Genomic DNA, 14,475 nt, shown 5'->3' with positions numbered 1-14,475 from the left:
TGGGTTTTTTAAGATGGCAAAATAGACCACATGACTCACTGCCAGCGAAACAGATATGGACGCCTCCCTTCCTGGCGTATGGACTGAGTATCCCTGTTGGTTTTAGAACTGACAGACCAATCCAGATCCCCCCCAGATCCTTTGTTTTCATCTGGGATCTTCTGCTTGGCCCTATCCAAATTGTTGTAATTTGTTTTGGTTTTTTTTTTTTTAACCTTCCCCGGATGTTTTTATTCCCAAGAATATAGAAAAAAAAAATGGTGCATCAATGAAACACTAACATCATTGACATCCTCACTAGTGATTATTAACATGCAGAGAATAATAATCCAACCTATCATTTGTTGAACATTTACTCTGTTGTGGGCTCCGCTCTTTTTATACACCGTGTCTTACAGAACCCTCCTAGTTAACCAGATAAACTACACTTAGTTCGATTTTACAGATGGGGAGACTGAGGCTTAGAACTCTCAACTACTTGTCCACAGTCACTGTGGTTAATAATCAATTACGTGTGGATTCATGGTCATCTTCTGCCCCTTCCAGGCTCTAAGCTCCAAGAAGACAGGTCCTACCTAGCTCTTTCTCAAAAGAGAAATCTTAGCACATCCTAGGCAGTCAGCAAATATGTACTGAATGAGGGAACACAGTAGGTAAAGGGCAGGGCCAGGGCTTGCCGGGTCAAGCCAGGTCTTTGCCTTCACAAAGACATCCTTCATCCTGTTGTTTTCTGGGCAAGGAAAAGAAACAGAGGCATCAACCAGTGGAGATCTGGGATTTGCCCCTTTCTGGAACCTGGGCCATGGTTGGGGTACTTGGGTGGGTGGGGTTTCATAAGAGGCTTACTTCTGTCTGTGGCTTTTCCATTTTACGCCTTACCCACAGGCTGCTTTTTATCTCACCCCCCTGCCCCCGCCCCCGGCCCCGTGACACATCCAGATGTTTCCACTTGCTGTCCTGGTATATTTTCAGCAATTTTATTTTAACACTGGCATCGGTAAGACTTAATCAAGAGGGGTAAGGACTTGTTTTTGAGTTGACTGTGGACCCGAAACAGTAGGTCCCTTTGCTGTGGGGAAAGGACTGGCAAGATGGATCCCCAAGCATGTAACACTGACGAGGGGATGCTTCTCATTGGGATTATCCACGAGGCTTTCTTGGCACTGCTGGGGATGGCAGGCCAGACCTGCGGCGACAGGGAAGTCGGCGTGGCTGGAGAACCGAGGCAGGCGGTGACCTGTGCTGTTTCCCACAGCTGCTTGGGAGGCAGGGCCATGCGCTGGCTGGGAGCCGGGGCTTCGGGGTCAGGCTGACCTGGGCTTGAACCCTGCTGTGTGCCACTTCCTACTCGGAGGGACTTCCTAGGGTTGTGCTGGAGATTAAGCAAGATACTGCTTGTACAGTGACCGGCCCTGGGGAAGGAAGGACGGGCTCAGTAAATGGAGGCCATTCTTATTACTTCATTATTATTTGTCCGAGCGCTGACGCCAGTAACCAAGAGGTTTCCGAGCTGAGCTGAGCCCCAGCAAAAGAGGAGAGGTGTTCATGGCGACGGCCACCATCTCCTTGGAGGGCAGAGGAAATCCAGAAGGCAGCGAGCGCAAGGGGGATGGGCAGAGTCACCGGTGATCAGAGAAGCGTGGATTCAAGACAAGTCAGATCGCATGTCAGTGCTGTTAGGACAGCAACACTTACAAGTGGAGTTATTCCAGCCGGTGGTGGGAGTGCAGGGATGGGGGCCCCTGGGCACTGCCGGTGGGAACACGCTCCTGCAGTCAAGAGCTCTCGCCCAGCCCTTAGGGAGATTAGGTCTTACGACCTCGGGACCCGGCAGTCCCACCTCTGAGGCTACCTCCCATGGAGACTCACTCCCAGACCCACTCGGGGACGGTCCCAGGGTGTTCATGGCAGCCGGGCTGTGGTGGGCGGGGTGCCCTCCTGGAGGAGGAGGGGCAGGGGATACGGAGAAGGCACACGAGGGAGGGCTGAGCGGTTGCCAGGGCAACAGGTGAGTGGGGGTGGCGGGGGGGGGGGGTGCCTACAGCATTGTGGACGGAGCCCGAGAACTTAACCCTGGGCAAAAAACATCAGAGAACCCGTAGGGAGTGGGACAAACAGGACATACCCACAGCAACATAGACAGGTCTGAAGAACTGACCGATGAGTGAAAAAACTGAGAAACCATAGGGGATGTAACACACAGAATTTACAAAAATTACACACTTTTGCAGGCACACGTAGAAACAGTAGGAGATGCATCAGACACGCAAGAGTTACTGGGAACAAAAGGAAACAAATTCTTTAAAAACAGGAGGTCTTGGGTGCACAGGTGAGGAGGACGTGCCATGAACTTGAATTAACTCAACAGTCAGCACCCAGCATTTTGCAGGAGGACAAAAGGGGATGGACTGATGTCAGCGACTGTCCACGCAGGCTCCCCGACACCGGCGGAGGCAGAGTTCCAGGGACGTAGAGAATCCCCGTCTCTCGCGTAGAAGATACACATCTCGGTCTGGAAGCTCAGTGAAAAGTGGATCTGACTTTATTTTCGGCCTTTCAGCATGAGTTCTGTTTTGAGCTACGGCTCCCCTGGGCTCGTGGGAAAGTTTCATGGTAGTCGTTCAGGGCTTTCCCCAAATTCTCCAGAATTTCGACCATGGTTGTGGTTAGATTACCCCCCGCCAGTGTGTTGTGGTGTCAGGGCCTCATCCTCCTCCGTCGCTGAGACCCAGGCTGCTGCCAACGTGTCCTTTCTCTTGGCCTGTGAGGCTCCTTCTAGTCTGGGGCCCTTCGTTGCCGTGTCTTTGCCACATTGTGGGCACAGGGATCTTACGTCGTTCTATTTTCCTAGACCAGACGTCACAAACTGGAAACCCACAGGCCACCCCCTGCAAAATGTTTTTGCTTGTTTTCTTTTTCCTTTGTCCCCACTAATTTGTATTTGTTGCCTACATGTAAAAATTGGGCAATTTCACACGTAAATCCAGATTTGTTTACTTCTTTTGAAAAATCAGAAACCCTGACGACATTGGACTCATTTCTAGGTGGCAGCAACTAATGTTGGTCTAAACCATAGTGACATTTGTTGTGTATTTAGCAAGAAGTCTGACCCCAAAGTTGGACGGGCAGCTCATTTGTGTCTTCAGGGACCAGGTTCTTTTCATCCTTCTACTCCTTCAGCCTCAGCATGGCAGCCTTTTGCTTTTACGTTTGGAGCCTCATGTCCCAAAATGGCTGCTATAACTCCAGGCATTACATCCTTACGTCATCCAGGGGTAGAACTGGCAGGGGAACAAAAGAAAGGTCTTTCCCAGAAGCCCCGTGGCCAGAACCTGATTACACAGCCCTCCCGGAACTGCAGGGGAAACTGGGAAAGCGAGGAAAGAAACTGGCAAGGAGAAAGGAACTGGGAATACCTGTGGGGAGCCAGACAGCACCTGCCACAAACTGCTGCCCCCCTTAGGTAAAACTGTGCATTCCAGTTTGCCACGATCCCCACCACCCCCTAGTGTTTCCCAACACTGTCGCCATGCGTCAGTCGCCATTTACGTGGTGGCTGCACCAGCTCCTACCCTCACCTCCCTCTCCTGTTGGGCCCAGAAGGTTTTGAGGGCTGCCTGTCTCAGACTCCCATGGAGGAAGGGCTCGCTGCTTTCTCAGCAGCTGTGTGCGGGGACAGAGGATCCCTCTGCCCCAGGACCCCCTATTCATTCTCTTTTTCTTTCTCTACCCACCCCCTTGCCTTCCCTCTTGGCCTGCCCCGTTTCTCCAGCCAGGAAAATCCCCCATCCACCCACAAGAATCCTTCTTCCCTTGTCTTTCTTAAGCCGTTTTGCCTACCTCGATCTAATTCTTAGTTGGCCAACTGGGGCCAGTCCACAAACTCACTGGCCTGTGATAACCTAAGTACAGAACTGAGAGTAAGCGAGGGAGACTTTCCCGGCAGTTAAGTACTAAATCCTGCGCCAGGCACAACCCAGCACGCACTCCCAGGCTCGTCCCAGCACCGGGTGCAGACCCGTTTGGGACTTGTGGTGTCCCAACTCCCGTGCATGAGGCATGAGCTGCATGCTGGCTGTGCAACCGTATCTTTGTTAAACTGGCCCTTCGCCGACAGTTCGAGAAGCATTGGTCTGCGCCTCAAATCCTCCCAGATGCCAGGGCTTAAACTTCAGGACGCAAGAGCTGGGATGACTCATTTCTGCTCTTTCTTCCACGTACCTCTGCATCCCGGCTCAGCACCCTGGACCCTGATGTGACTGGGAGAAGTCCCAGGTGCCCTGACCTGCCTCCCCTCCTCCCCTCCTCCCCTCCTCCCCTCCTCCCCTCCTCCCCTCCTCCCAGCCTGGCTTTCCACCTCTCACTCGTGGTTATGTGGTGAGGAGTAGCCGGTGGAGGAAGGAAGACTGAAACCAGATCGTCCGCCTTGCAGCACGTTGGGGGGGCTTTCTCCGCAGGGACGCCGGGGAGAAATGTCCAGAAAGCGCACGCCTCTCAGCCTTCTCCTTGGGATCTCTCCATTAAACATCTCCGTGTCGATAGGGTTCCCGGTTGTCTAATCTGCCGTGTAAAACCTGCTGGCACGTCTGGTGCTGAGTTCGCGGGGAGTTCTCCAGAGTCAGGGCAGGCGCCGCCGCCTTTACGCAGTTGACCTCCCGTCGTGGGGCGGTTTGGGTGCGGTGAGCACGGTCGCTTCCCGGTTTGCATGGAGTGCGTCCCCCTGGGGGCCCCGGCCCTCCGGACAGCAGTAATAAAGGAGGATGGATCTTCTCGCAGTGACAGCATTTGTAAGATCCCAGATGCCCCCCACATTGTAAGCGGCCCCCGCGCAGGAGTGCTGCTTCGTGAGTTCAGAAAGTGGCACGCGTTGGCTGGGGCAGCCGGGCCCAGCTGGTCCTCCCCGCGTTCAGAAGAGCCTTCTGCAGGGAACCTTGCAGCCTGGTTAGATGAAGCCAGAGGGAAAGAAGAGGATGGGAAGGGAACGTGAGGTTGTTGCCGAAGAGGCGGGTGCGAAGAATCCCGGAGACGCAGATTATCATCTCTGCTCTCGGGGCTCAAGGCATGGACTGTGCAGACGGAAGGGTCCTGAACTTTCTGGGCCTCCCGGTCCCCTTCCTTTGCTGCTGCCTGGGAGGCTGGCTGAGGGACGGTGCCGGGAGGCGGTGGGAACAGCAGCTTTGATTTATTTGTAATGGGGATGAAATTCACAAAACACTAACCATTTTAAGGCATGTGGTTCAGTGGCATTTAGTGCATTCGCAGTGTTGCGTGACCACCGCCTCGGTCTGAGTCCAAGATATTCTCATTCCCCCAGAAGGAAACCCCGTTACCCATGAAGCTGTCACTCCCCATTCTTCCCTGCCCCTCGCCCCCAGCAGCCGCTGGCGTACTGCCGTGTCCATGTATCGGCCTATTCTGGACGTTTCATGTGAGTGGAAATCCGACAGTACGTGGCCTTGGGTGTCCAGCTTTTTCACTTACGATGTTCCCGACATTCATCCACGTGGTACCGCGCATCAGGACTTCCTTCCTTTCTTACAGCTGATATTCCATTGCATGGATGTGCCACATTGTGTTCATCCATTCATCAGCCCCGGACCTTTGACGTGCTCTGCCTTTTGGCTCTGTGAGTAGCGCTTCTAGGAACGTTTGTGTCCAGGGTATTTTTGAACGTCGGGTTTCCACTCTTTGGGGTACGTACCCGGGAGGGGAGTTGCTGGGTCATACGGTAATTCTGCGTGGACCACCTTCCACAGCCCCTGTAGATCTTACGCTCCTACCCGCAGCACATAAGGCTTCCAGGTTTCTCCACATCCTCACCGATACCCGTTGTTTTCCATTTTGTACGGTTTGGGGTGGTTTTTTTGTCTTTTTATGGCCAACCAAGTAGGTGCGTCAAGAGCAGTTTCCAGCTCAGATGCAGCTCAGCGAGCATCGGAACGTTCCCAACACCGAGTTTCTGTAAACTAAGTAACACTATGTTAGAGGGTCGACAGCACCATTGAAGAAGTCACTATACAGGACAACGTGCAGTGCTGGGGACGTCTTTACTTGGCATGGAGGCCCACCCTTGGTGCCGTTTGCCCAGGACTTCACGTGTTCACTGTGGGGAAGGACCAGGGGCTTTTCCTGAACCCAATGTAAGACACAATAAAAATAAACCTCTAGACCTTGCATTCTGAGTGGGGGCCGTATCCCCCAAAAGGAACAAACACTGCTTCTCAGAGCAGGGGCGAAAACGTCTTACTTTTTTTGTGTTAAGCACAAATCTGCACCAATACCCTAAATAGATACGCGGTGTATCTACAATATTAAAATTTAATAGGAGAAGAGGTAAGTAGAGGGAAGCATTTCAAAAAGGATGGGCCAGTCATGAAAAAAGAAGAAAAAAAAAACCGGTTCAGAAACAATCAAATTGTTTTAAGAGTCCGGATTTTTTTTAGTATCAGACTGAGCAAGACGTTAGAAGTTCCTACATGCCGTCTCCCGGGGTCTGTAGTCATCTCATCGGGAAGCGTTTGCGGACAGGGTCCAGTCCGCAGTCCACATTTCGGTCGCGCTGTGCTAACACATCACTGCGTTTTGATCTGGAGTTATCATACCTCTTTGTGTATCTATCCACTTGATCCTGTTCTGTCTCCTCCCTGAATGTAAGTAAGCATCAGCCTCTTACTTCCCGCCATATCCACCACGGCACCTGACACAGGGATGCTTGGTCGGTCACTAGGACGTGTGTTGTTGACTAAATGGGTGAGTCTCCTCTTGAAATTGTTCTGCTGATGCGGTCGTTGTGGTCTGCAAATGTGGCAGGGGTCCAGGCTCCGTACGTCTTGATGCTCAGCCATGCGATCCAGAAAGACCCTCCTTTGCAGGGAAAGGGAGGCCCCGCCCCTGCCCTTGAAGGGCACAATCAGGAAGTCGCACACATAAACTTGCTCCCCTCCCCTTGTCTAGAACGTGTCACATGGCCACGCCATCCACAACGGAAGCTGGGAAAGGCAGTGTTTTATTCTAATCGTCTGTGTGCCCGGCTTCAAAGCAGAGACAGAAGGGGTGAATGGATATTGGGGGACCCCCCACGGGACCCGCCACCATCACCTGAAGACAGGATGTTTTCCTCGCCTTCCCCAGCCCTCCCATGGGCACCCCGCCAACCAGATGGAGGCATGAAGCTGGTGTTTTGACATCCCAGCTCGAGGTGGGTCCGTTTGGAAAACCCCCGCAGAGACCACATATTGTGGCACGAGATTTCGGGGGCCGCGTGGCCCGTCCTCCCCGGTCCCGTCAGGCATGGGATGGACTTCTCCCTGCAGGGGCTCTGGGGGTGCCCTCGGCACACCACGCGTTGTCCGGGCGTCCGTGCTCCAGATGCCCCTGGGTCACAAAATGAAAACAAACACGAGGCCGTTTGGGAGAAAGGATACCGACGGACAAGATGGAGGAGAGGGTGGCCTGTTTGTTTCTAGACCCGCCCTCAGTCGTCATTAGGTTGCCACGGAAGAAAAGGGAAATCAGAAGAGAAAACACTGTGGCAGCCAGGCGACTTCCTAAGGCAGGTGCGTTGCTCAGTTCAGCAGGTAGGGTCACCATGGTAACCATAACCCAAAAATGCTTCGAACGGAAGAGGCCGGCCTCGACCTTCTGCCGGCCACGCCCGGACAGGCCACGGAGGACAGAATGGGATGCCAGCGTGCCACACTGTGGTGGACAGGTTCTGCGGTTTCTGGCCCTGGGACGGGCCCCCCACGTCGCAGAGACTGGGAGAGGAGGCCCAGCTGTGGCCGTGTTCCTGTCCTCGCTCTCTTCACCTGGCTGCTCCAGCTCCTCCTGCAGAGATTAGTGTAGGTGCCACTTCCTCCAGGAAGCCTTCCCTGGCCCCGCCGCTGCCCAGCAGGCGTTCCAGAGCGCTTGCCGCCCCCCAGTGCATGTCCTTCTCACCCGTGCATATGGATATAGTTTATTTTGTAGATTTCACTTTGGAGCCATTTCAGTATTTGGTATAATTATAAAACACATTTGAAAAAGCAATTCCTAAAATGTGATAGCAAACTGTTAGAAACCCAAATGCATGTGGAATTGGTGGCATAACCATACAGAGAGAATTTATTTACCCATAGTTTTGCTTTTTTCTTCTTTTCTTTCTTCCTGATGTTTCAAGATTCCTTTTTTTTTTAGTTCCTTTTTTTTTTAAATTTCCTGTCTGTTTCAAGAACTGCTCCCACCCATCTTTTCAGAGTGTATCTGCTGTGACAGGCTTTCTTAGTTTTCCTTCATCCTATACCAGTTTACTTTAAAAATCATCCAACTGAAAAAAAGAAAAAAGAAACAGGGGCACCTGGGTGGCTGAGTTGGTTGAGCATCTGACTCCTGATTTGGGCTCAGGTTATGATCCTGGGGTCGTGGGATCAAGCCCCAAGTCAGGCTCTACACTAGGCATGGAGCCTGCTTGGGATGCTCAGTCTCTCTATCTCTTTTTTCTCTCTCCCTATCTATCTGTCTCTTTTCTATCTCTGTCTCTTTCTCTCTCCCTCCTCTCCCCAGCTCATGCTCCCACTCTCTCTCTAAACTAAAAATGAATCATCCAACTGACCCCGTGGAGGAATTTTAGGGTATATAAGTTGTATCCCCAACAAAACAGTTTGCAAACGAAGCAGCAGCACAGAGTGATGTTGAAAACTCGGGTCAGGGAGCACCTGGGTGGCTCAGGCAGTCAGTCATCCAACTTCGGCTCAGGTCATGATCCCGCATTTCATGGGGTCGAGCCCCGCGTCAGGCTCTGTGCTGACGGCTCGGAGCCTGGAGCCTTCTTCCGACTCTGTGTCTCCCTCTCTGTCTACCCCCCCCCCCCACACCGCTTGTGCTCTGTCTCTTCCTCTTAAAAATAAATATGCATTTAAAAATTTTTTTTAAAAAAGAAAGAAAAGAATACTCGGGTCAGACTGCCCGATTGCAGCCCCAGCAGCTGTCACCCACTCTCTGTGCTGCCTTGTGCACATCCCTTAACTTTTCTATGCCTCACTTTGTCCAGAATGCCTCACTTTGTGTCAGAACGTCACCTGACACACAGGCGTCCACTGATATTCCTGTAACCACCCCCTTCCCTCCCTGGGCTCCTGCCTCAGTGGCCTTTTTTTTCTCTGTCTCTAACCTGCCAAGCGCATCCCTCCGTTAGGACGTGTGTGCTCAGTGTTTGTGGACACCCCTCCCCCTGGCTGTTTCCATTGCTGACTCCCTGTCATTCTACGTCTCAGCTCCAGTGTCACCTCACAGAGGGCTTGCCTGACCACCCAGTCTTAAATGACAGCCCACTCACTCACTCACTAAATAGCACTTTCTAGTCATATCATCTTTAGTCCCATTTTACAGATGGGGCAAGTGTTGCTCCGAGAGCCACAGTCATTTCATTTATTTATTCAATTTACCACCATTCAGTGTATTTATTTACCACCTTGCACCCGTTACAATGGCTGCTAGCAAAAAAAAAACAAAAAAGAAGTGTAGAGAAGGATGTGGAGAATTTGGAACCCTGGGCACTGTTAGTGGGAATGTAAAATGGCAGACCTGCTATGGAAAACAGCAATAGGTTCCTCAAAAAATAAGCAGTCAGATCGCCATATGACCCAGTAATTCCACTTCTTTTTAATGTTTATTTATTTATTTTTAAAATCTTTTATGGTTTATTTATTTCGAGAGAGAGAGAGCAAGCATGAGTGGAGGGGGAGCAGAGAGAGAGGGCTAGAGAGAGAGCCTCAAGCATCTCCCTGATGGGGGGCTCGAACTCACGAACCGTGAGATCGTGACCTGAGCGGAAGTCAGACCCTAAACTGACTAAGCCACCCAGGTGCCCCAGAATGTTTATTTATTTTTGAGAGAGAGAGAGAGAGACAGAGACAGAGCGTGAGTGGGGGAGGGGCCTGGGCGTGTAACCGAAAGAACTGAAAGCAGGGTCCGAAAGAGGCATTTGTACGCCTGTGTCCTTAGCAGCATTATTGACAACAGCCAAAAGGCGGAAGCAATCCACGTGTCCACCGACAGATACATGGAAAAAGAACATGGGGTGTATCTGTGCGATGGGATGTTATCCGGCCTCAAAAAGGAAGGTAACTTCTGACACCTGCCACAGCACGGACGAACCTTGAAGACGTTACGTTACGTGAACCAAGCTATTTACAAAAGTACAAATCCTAGGTGTTTCTGTCTACGTGAGGTTTCCAGAGCAGTGACATTCGTGGAGAAAGCAGAGGGATGGGTGCCAGGAGCTGAGGGAGGGGAGGAACGGGGAGTCACCGTTTAATGCGTATGCAGTCCTGGCTTCGCGACATGAGAAACGTTCTGGGGACGGATGGTGGGGAAGGTCGCACAACCGTGTGAATGTGCTTCATGCCAGTGAACCGTAGGCTTGGAAATCGTTGAAGTGGTAAGTTTTAGGTTATGTACGTTTACCGCAATTTTCTAAGTAAGTCTCTTTAATCGCAGTTGTGAAGGACAAGAATCCGTACTCTATGTGCTATTTTACTCATTGCTCACCGCAGTCCTTGGATGAAGGAGTTACTGTACTCGTCAGTCGCCAGAACAGAGCGGCAGAGAGATTTGGTATACTGCCAAGGTCATGGCTCCGTCCCAGCCTGTCCGCCCTCAAACCACCCGTCTGCCAAATCTTTCTCCTCCCCGTCCCTCTCTGACTGCAAGAAACCTCACCTGTACCCATTCTTCCAACCTGCAGGCACAGCGGGGATCTATCAAGGAGCAAACGGGCTGACCAACGCGGCTGGATTCGGAAGTGTGCACCAGGTAGATGTCGCTCGCCACCACTCGTTTTCCCTGTTCTTTCCTTAAATCGCCCCCTTAACTCAGGGCATCCCAAGAGCCCACTCCTGCCCACCACCCCTGCCAGAAATGCAGTCTCTTACTCCCTGGGTTTGAAGACCACAGGAGTCAGGCTGTGCCAAAGGCCATCGGAAAGGTAACAGGGTAGAGACAGAGAAATTGGAATTATCAGCAGATTTCCAAGATGATATAGGCGATATCATAGACTCCCTCTTGACCTGAGCCCGAGACGCCCGTTGACTGTTGAATCTCGAACCTGTGAATGCAAACGCATGTGCTCTCCTGCCAAACGTGACCTCCTCGAGCACGAGAACCCCTTGTCTTTGGTTCTGCGTTCCGGCGCCGAGTGCCCGGCACACAGTGGGGGCTTTATAAATGCTCGTTAAACCACACCAGGCCAACCCTGTAAAGGTGAACGCCGGCTAATAGTTTGATTGTCCTGGCTTCACTTAGAGAGTAAATTAAGAATTAACCGGCTAAGGGTGTATGGGAAGTCTGTGTCCCGTTTGTACACCTCTTCTATAAATGTAAAATTATTTCAGAACCAAAGGCGAGCATGTTTTCAGGCTAGCATTAAAACAGAACTACCACAGAGTAGGTGGGCTACGGAATATTTAACGTATTTAAATACGAGGAACGCACTGTTTCTTCTCCAGTGAGCTAAAGAATCTAAATGGTGTAAACCTTGGAAGATTTGAAAATTTGTGTCTCTTATATTATTTCCGGGGTACTGTCTCCATGGAAAAAACACTTGTGAGTAAAAGCCCTTTTTAAAAAGGTGTGGTTCTTCACCAATAGGAGCTTGTCAAAAACGGAGATTCTCTAAATGCCACCCCCCAGAAATTCTGATTCCGTAGGGCTGAGGTGCGGCCCAAGAAGCCAAACTACCCTCGAGTCCCCGCAGGGTTGGGAAGGCTCGGTTTATGGTGATGGTGGGGCAGAACATTTGGAACAATGACTACCGTGGGAGAGCTGGAATGTCCGGTTGGTTTAAGCAAAGCTTGATAAAAAGGGGATTGGCATTCTTTTATTTGATGTCCCCGACTTCCTCATAGAAGATTCTGGATCCCTGATGCTGTATAAGTGCTGCTGTATTTGTACCCCTCGTGAACATGTCACCTGGTCTCCTGGGTGTGTGTGTAGGGTCTTTGTCCCTCATCCATTGGTTCGTTGATTTGTCTCGTATTTACTGAGTCCCCCTATGTGTCCAGCACTGTGCCGTGTGCGAGCGGTGATCAAGACAGACACTGACAGAGCCGCACCCACATCCCTTAGGATGCACCTGCTGACCTCCACGTGGCAGCCGTGGCAGCCCTAGGGTGGAGGGTGTCCCCAAGAACCAGTGACTAGGGCAGGAGGGAAGTGCCGGGGAACCCCCAACCATTTTCCCAAAAAATTGCACTTGCGGCCTTGTCTTGGGGTCTGCATCTGGGGAAAGTCCCTGTCCTCACAGAGCTTTTACTCTAGTGGGAGAGACGGGGACAGACACAATAGACACACACACACACACACACACACACGCGCGCGCGCACGAGGCCCCTCACCACTGGCCTCCTCACTCACAGCCTCATGTGTTTCCCTTTCTAGGACTATCCTTCCTACCCTGGCTTCCCTCAGGGCCAGTATTCCCAGTATTACAGCTCGTCCTACAGCCCTCCTTATGTCCCGGCCAGCAGCATCGGCCCTTCCCCACTCTCCACATCTACCTACGTCCTCCAGGAGGCACCGCACAGCGCCCCCAGCCAGAGTTCCGAGTTGCTTGGCGGTAAGTGCCGTCGCTGTCTCAGGGTCATTGGTGGCTGTGATCTGAGCTTTCGTATGAAGGGCGGCCTGGACATAGGTCCCAGCTGTAATGAGCTGTAAGGAACTCACCCAAAAGCTAAATCCAGCCCTCACATATATTTTCTCGACTGGAATTTTTAAAAAAATTCTTTAAGAAGGAATTTTTAGATGTATGTCATCAAGACGTATGGGGATGTGCGTGCGTGTGTGTGTGTGTGCCTGTGTGTTTCATTCCACCCATGTTTAAAATTTTATCTGAAAATCTCTTGAAAGCAGATCTGACCCTGTTTGTTTAGGTCCACATTCCTAAGTGACAACAGTTCGCTGTTGTCTGTAATGTCTGCCCCATCAGACGGGGCACGCACAATTCCACATCTGGCCAGTTTCCTTCAAGTTCATTACCTGCCTGGCCCAGGGAGGCACTGGAGTTGGTGATTTGTTGCCCGTCCATGATGTGGCAAGCACATATCTGCGTGGTCTTCTCATTTCACTTATTTATATGCCGATTCAACAAATATTCGTAAAGTACCTGCGATTTTCCAGGTGCTCTTTAGTTTAGAAAGCAAAATAAAGTGCAACGTAGACTTCTTGATTTTTTCAGACAGGAATCAGATAATCACATAAATACACAATTACAAACTGTGATAAGGAAACTCACAATCCCTACGAAAACAGGTTTTCAGTCACCTCCTCTTTGCCAGGTAAGAACAATGAAGATCCGGGTGATCAGTAACTTGCTAGTAATTAGTGGAGCTGGGATTTGAACCCAGGCCTGCTGGGCTCCGTGACCAGTGCCCCTGGATACTCAGTAGCCACACGTAGCTGAGATTATGTTCTCTAAAACCCATCTGAGAACAGGAGGGCAGCGGCCTTCAAACCTTGGTTCTCTCTCATCGAGAATTCTGGAATGTTTTAAAAAAATCCTCATACGTGTGCCTTTCCAATAGCATAACAGTCTTATTAGGAGTCCCTTTTACTGGTCAGGATGTTTTGGCTTCAAAAGATAGAGAATGCAATGCAGACTAGTTTAAGCAAAAAAAGGAATTTTTAGGTGTATGTCATCAAGATGTACAGGGACTCGGGGCTGGGTCCAGGGGTTCAGATGATAATGTTGGGACTCGGTCTCTTTGTTCCTCTGGCTCTGCATTTTCCTGGGTTCATTTCACCCTCAAGCAGGCCTTCCCATTGTGGTGGCAGAGATGGTCACCAGCTGCTCCAGGGTTCAGTCCTGCCTTCTTATCTACCCCTCAGAGAGAATCCCTCCTTCCTAACAGCTCCTACCAGAGGTCCCAGGTAATGCCCCCGTTGGCCCAGCTTAGGTCACATACCTGTCCTCAGACCCGTCTCCGTGACAGTGGATGGAATGCTGGATGGGACAGCAGACTTGGGTCTCGTGCCCACAGCCGGAGCTAGAGTTGGGTCATCCCCACCCAGGCCACGTGGACTGAGTGAGGGAGAGGTGGTCTCCCAAGGAGACCCAGAGCCCATTACCCAGAGGAAGACGGAAGAGACACGGGGTGGGCCAAAGTGACAGGTGTCCACTACCTATGGAACCCATCTAGATCAGGAGCAACGTGTGGGAAGAGTCTTCTATGCACATATCTTCTCTTTTGTGCAGTGGTTCAGGCATATTATCGTTCAATGACATGACAGCAAGTGAATTAGAATGTCCAAGTGTAAAGAAGAGGTCATTGCGCTTTGTTCGCTTTTCTTTCCAGTGGGTTTTTCAGAACCCACTGATTTTTCTGGCTTGTAGAAGCTGAGCTGGCATGACAGTGTGTGGACAGTCATTCAATACATATTGGCTGATGTTTAGAACAAGAGCAAGAGTGGAGACTTCTTTTGTTCCTGGGGTTCTTGGTGCCG

The 14,475-nt window shown here is 51.2% G+C and overlaps 1 protein-coding gene across 5 annotated transcripts in view; it reads left to right on the top strand.

The window, feature by feature from the left end:
• Positions 1-14,475, top strand: part of EYA2 (EYA transcriptional coactivator and phosphatase 2) — a 256,555-nt gene that overhangs the window by 150,607 nt on the left and 91,473 nt on the right. For all 5 annotated transcript variants that reach the window (XM_042930777.1, XM_042930776.1, XM_042930778.1 and 2 more), the window contains 2 exons: positions 10,724-10,791; positions 12,415-12,592. In XM_042930777.1, the coding sequence (XP_042786711.1) occupies positions 10,724-10,791; positions 12,415-12,592 (246 nt within the window). The remainder of the gene's footprint in view (positions 1-10,723; positions 10,792-12,414; positions 12,593-14,475) is intronic.

This window comes from Panthera leo, chromosome A3, assembly GCF_018350215.1.
Source record: "Panthera leo isolate Ple1 chromosome A3, P.leo_Ple1_pat1.1, whole genome shotgun sequence".
In the NCBI taxonomy this organism is placed as follows: Eukaryota; Metazoa; Chordata; class Mammalia; order Carnivora; family Felidae; genus Panthera; species Panthera leo.
The sequence above is the reverse complement of the archived record's forward strand: the minus strand, read 5'-3'. Positions and strand labels throughout refer to the sequence as shown.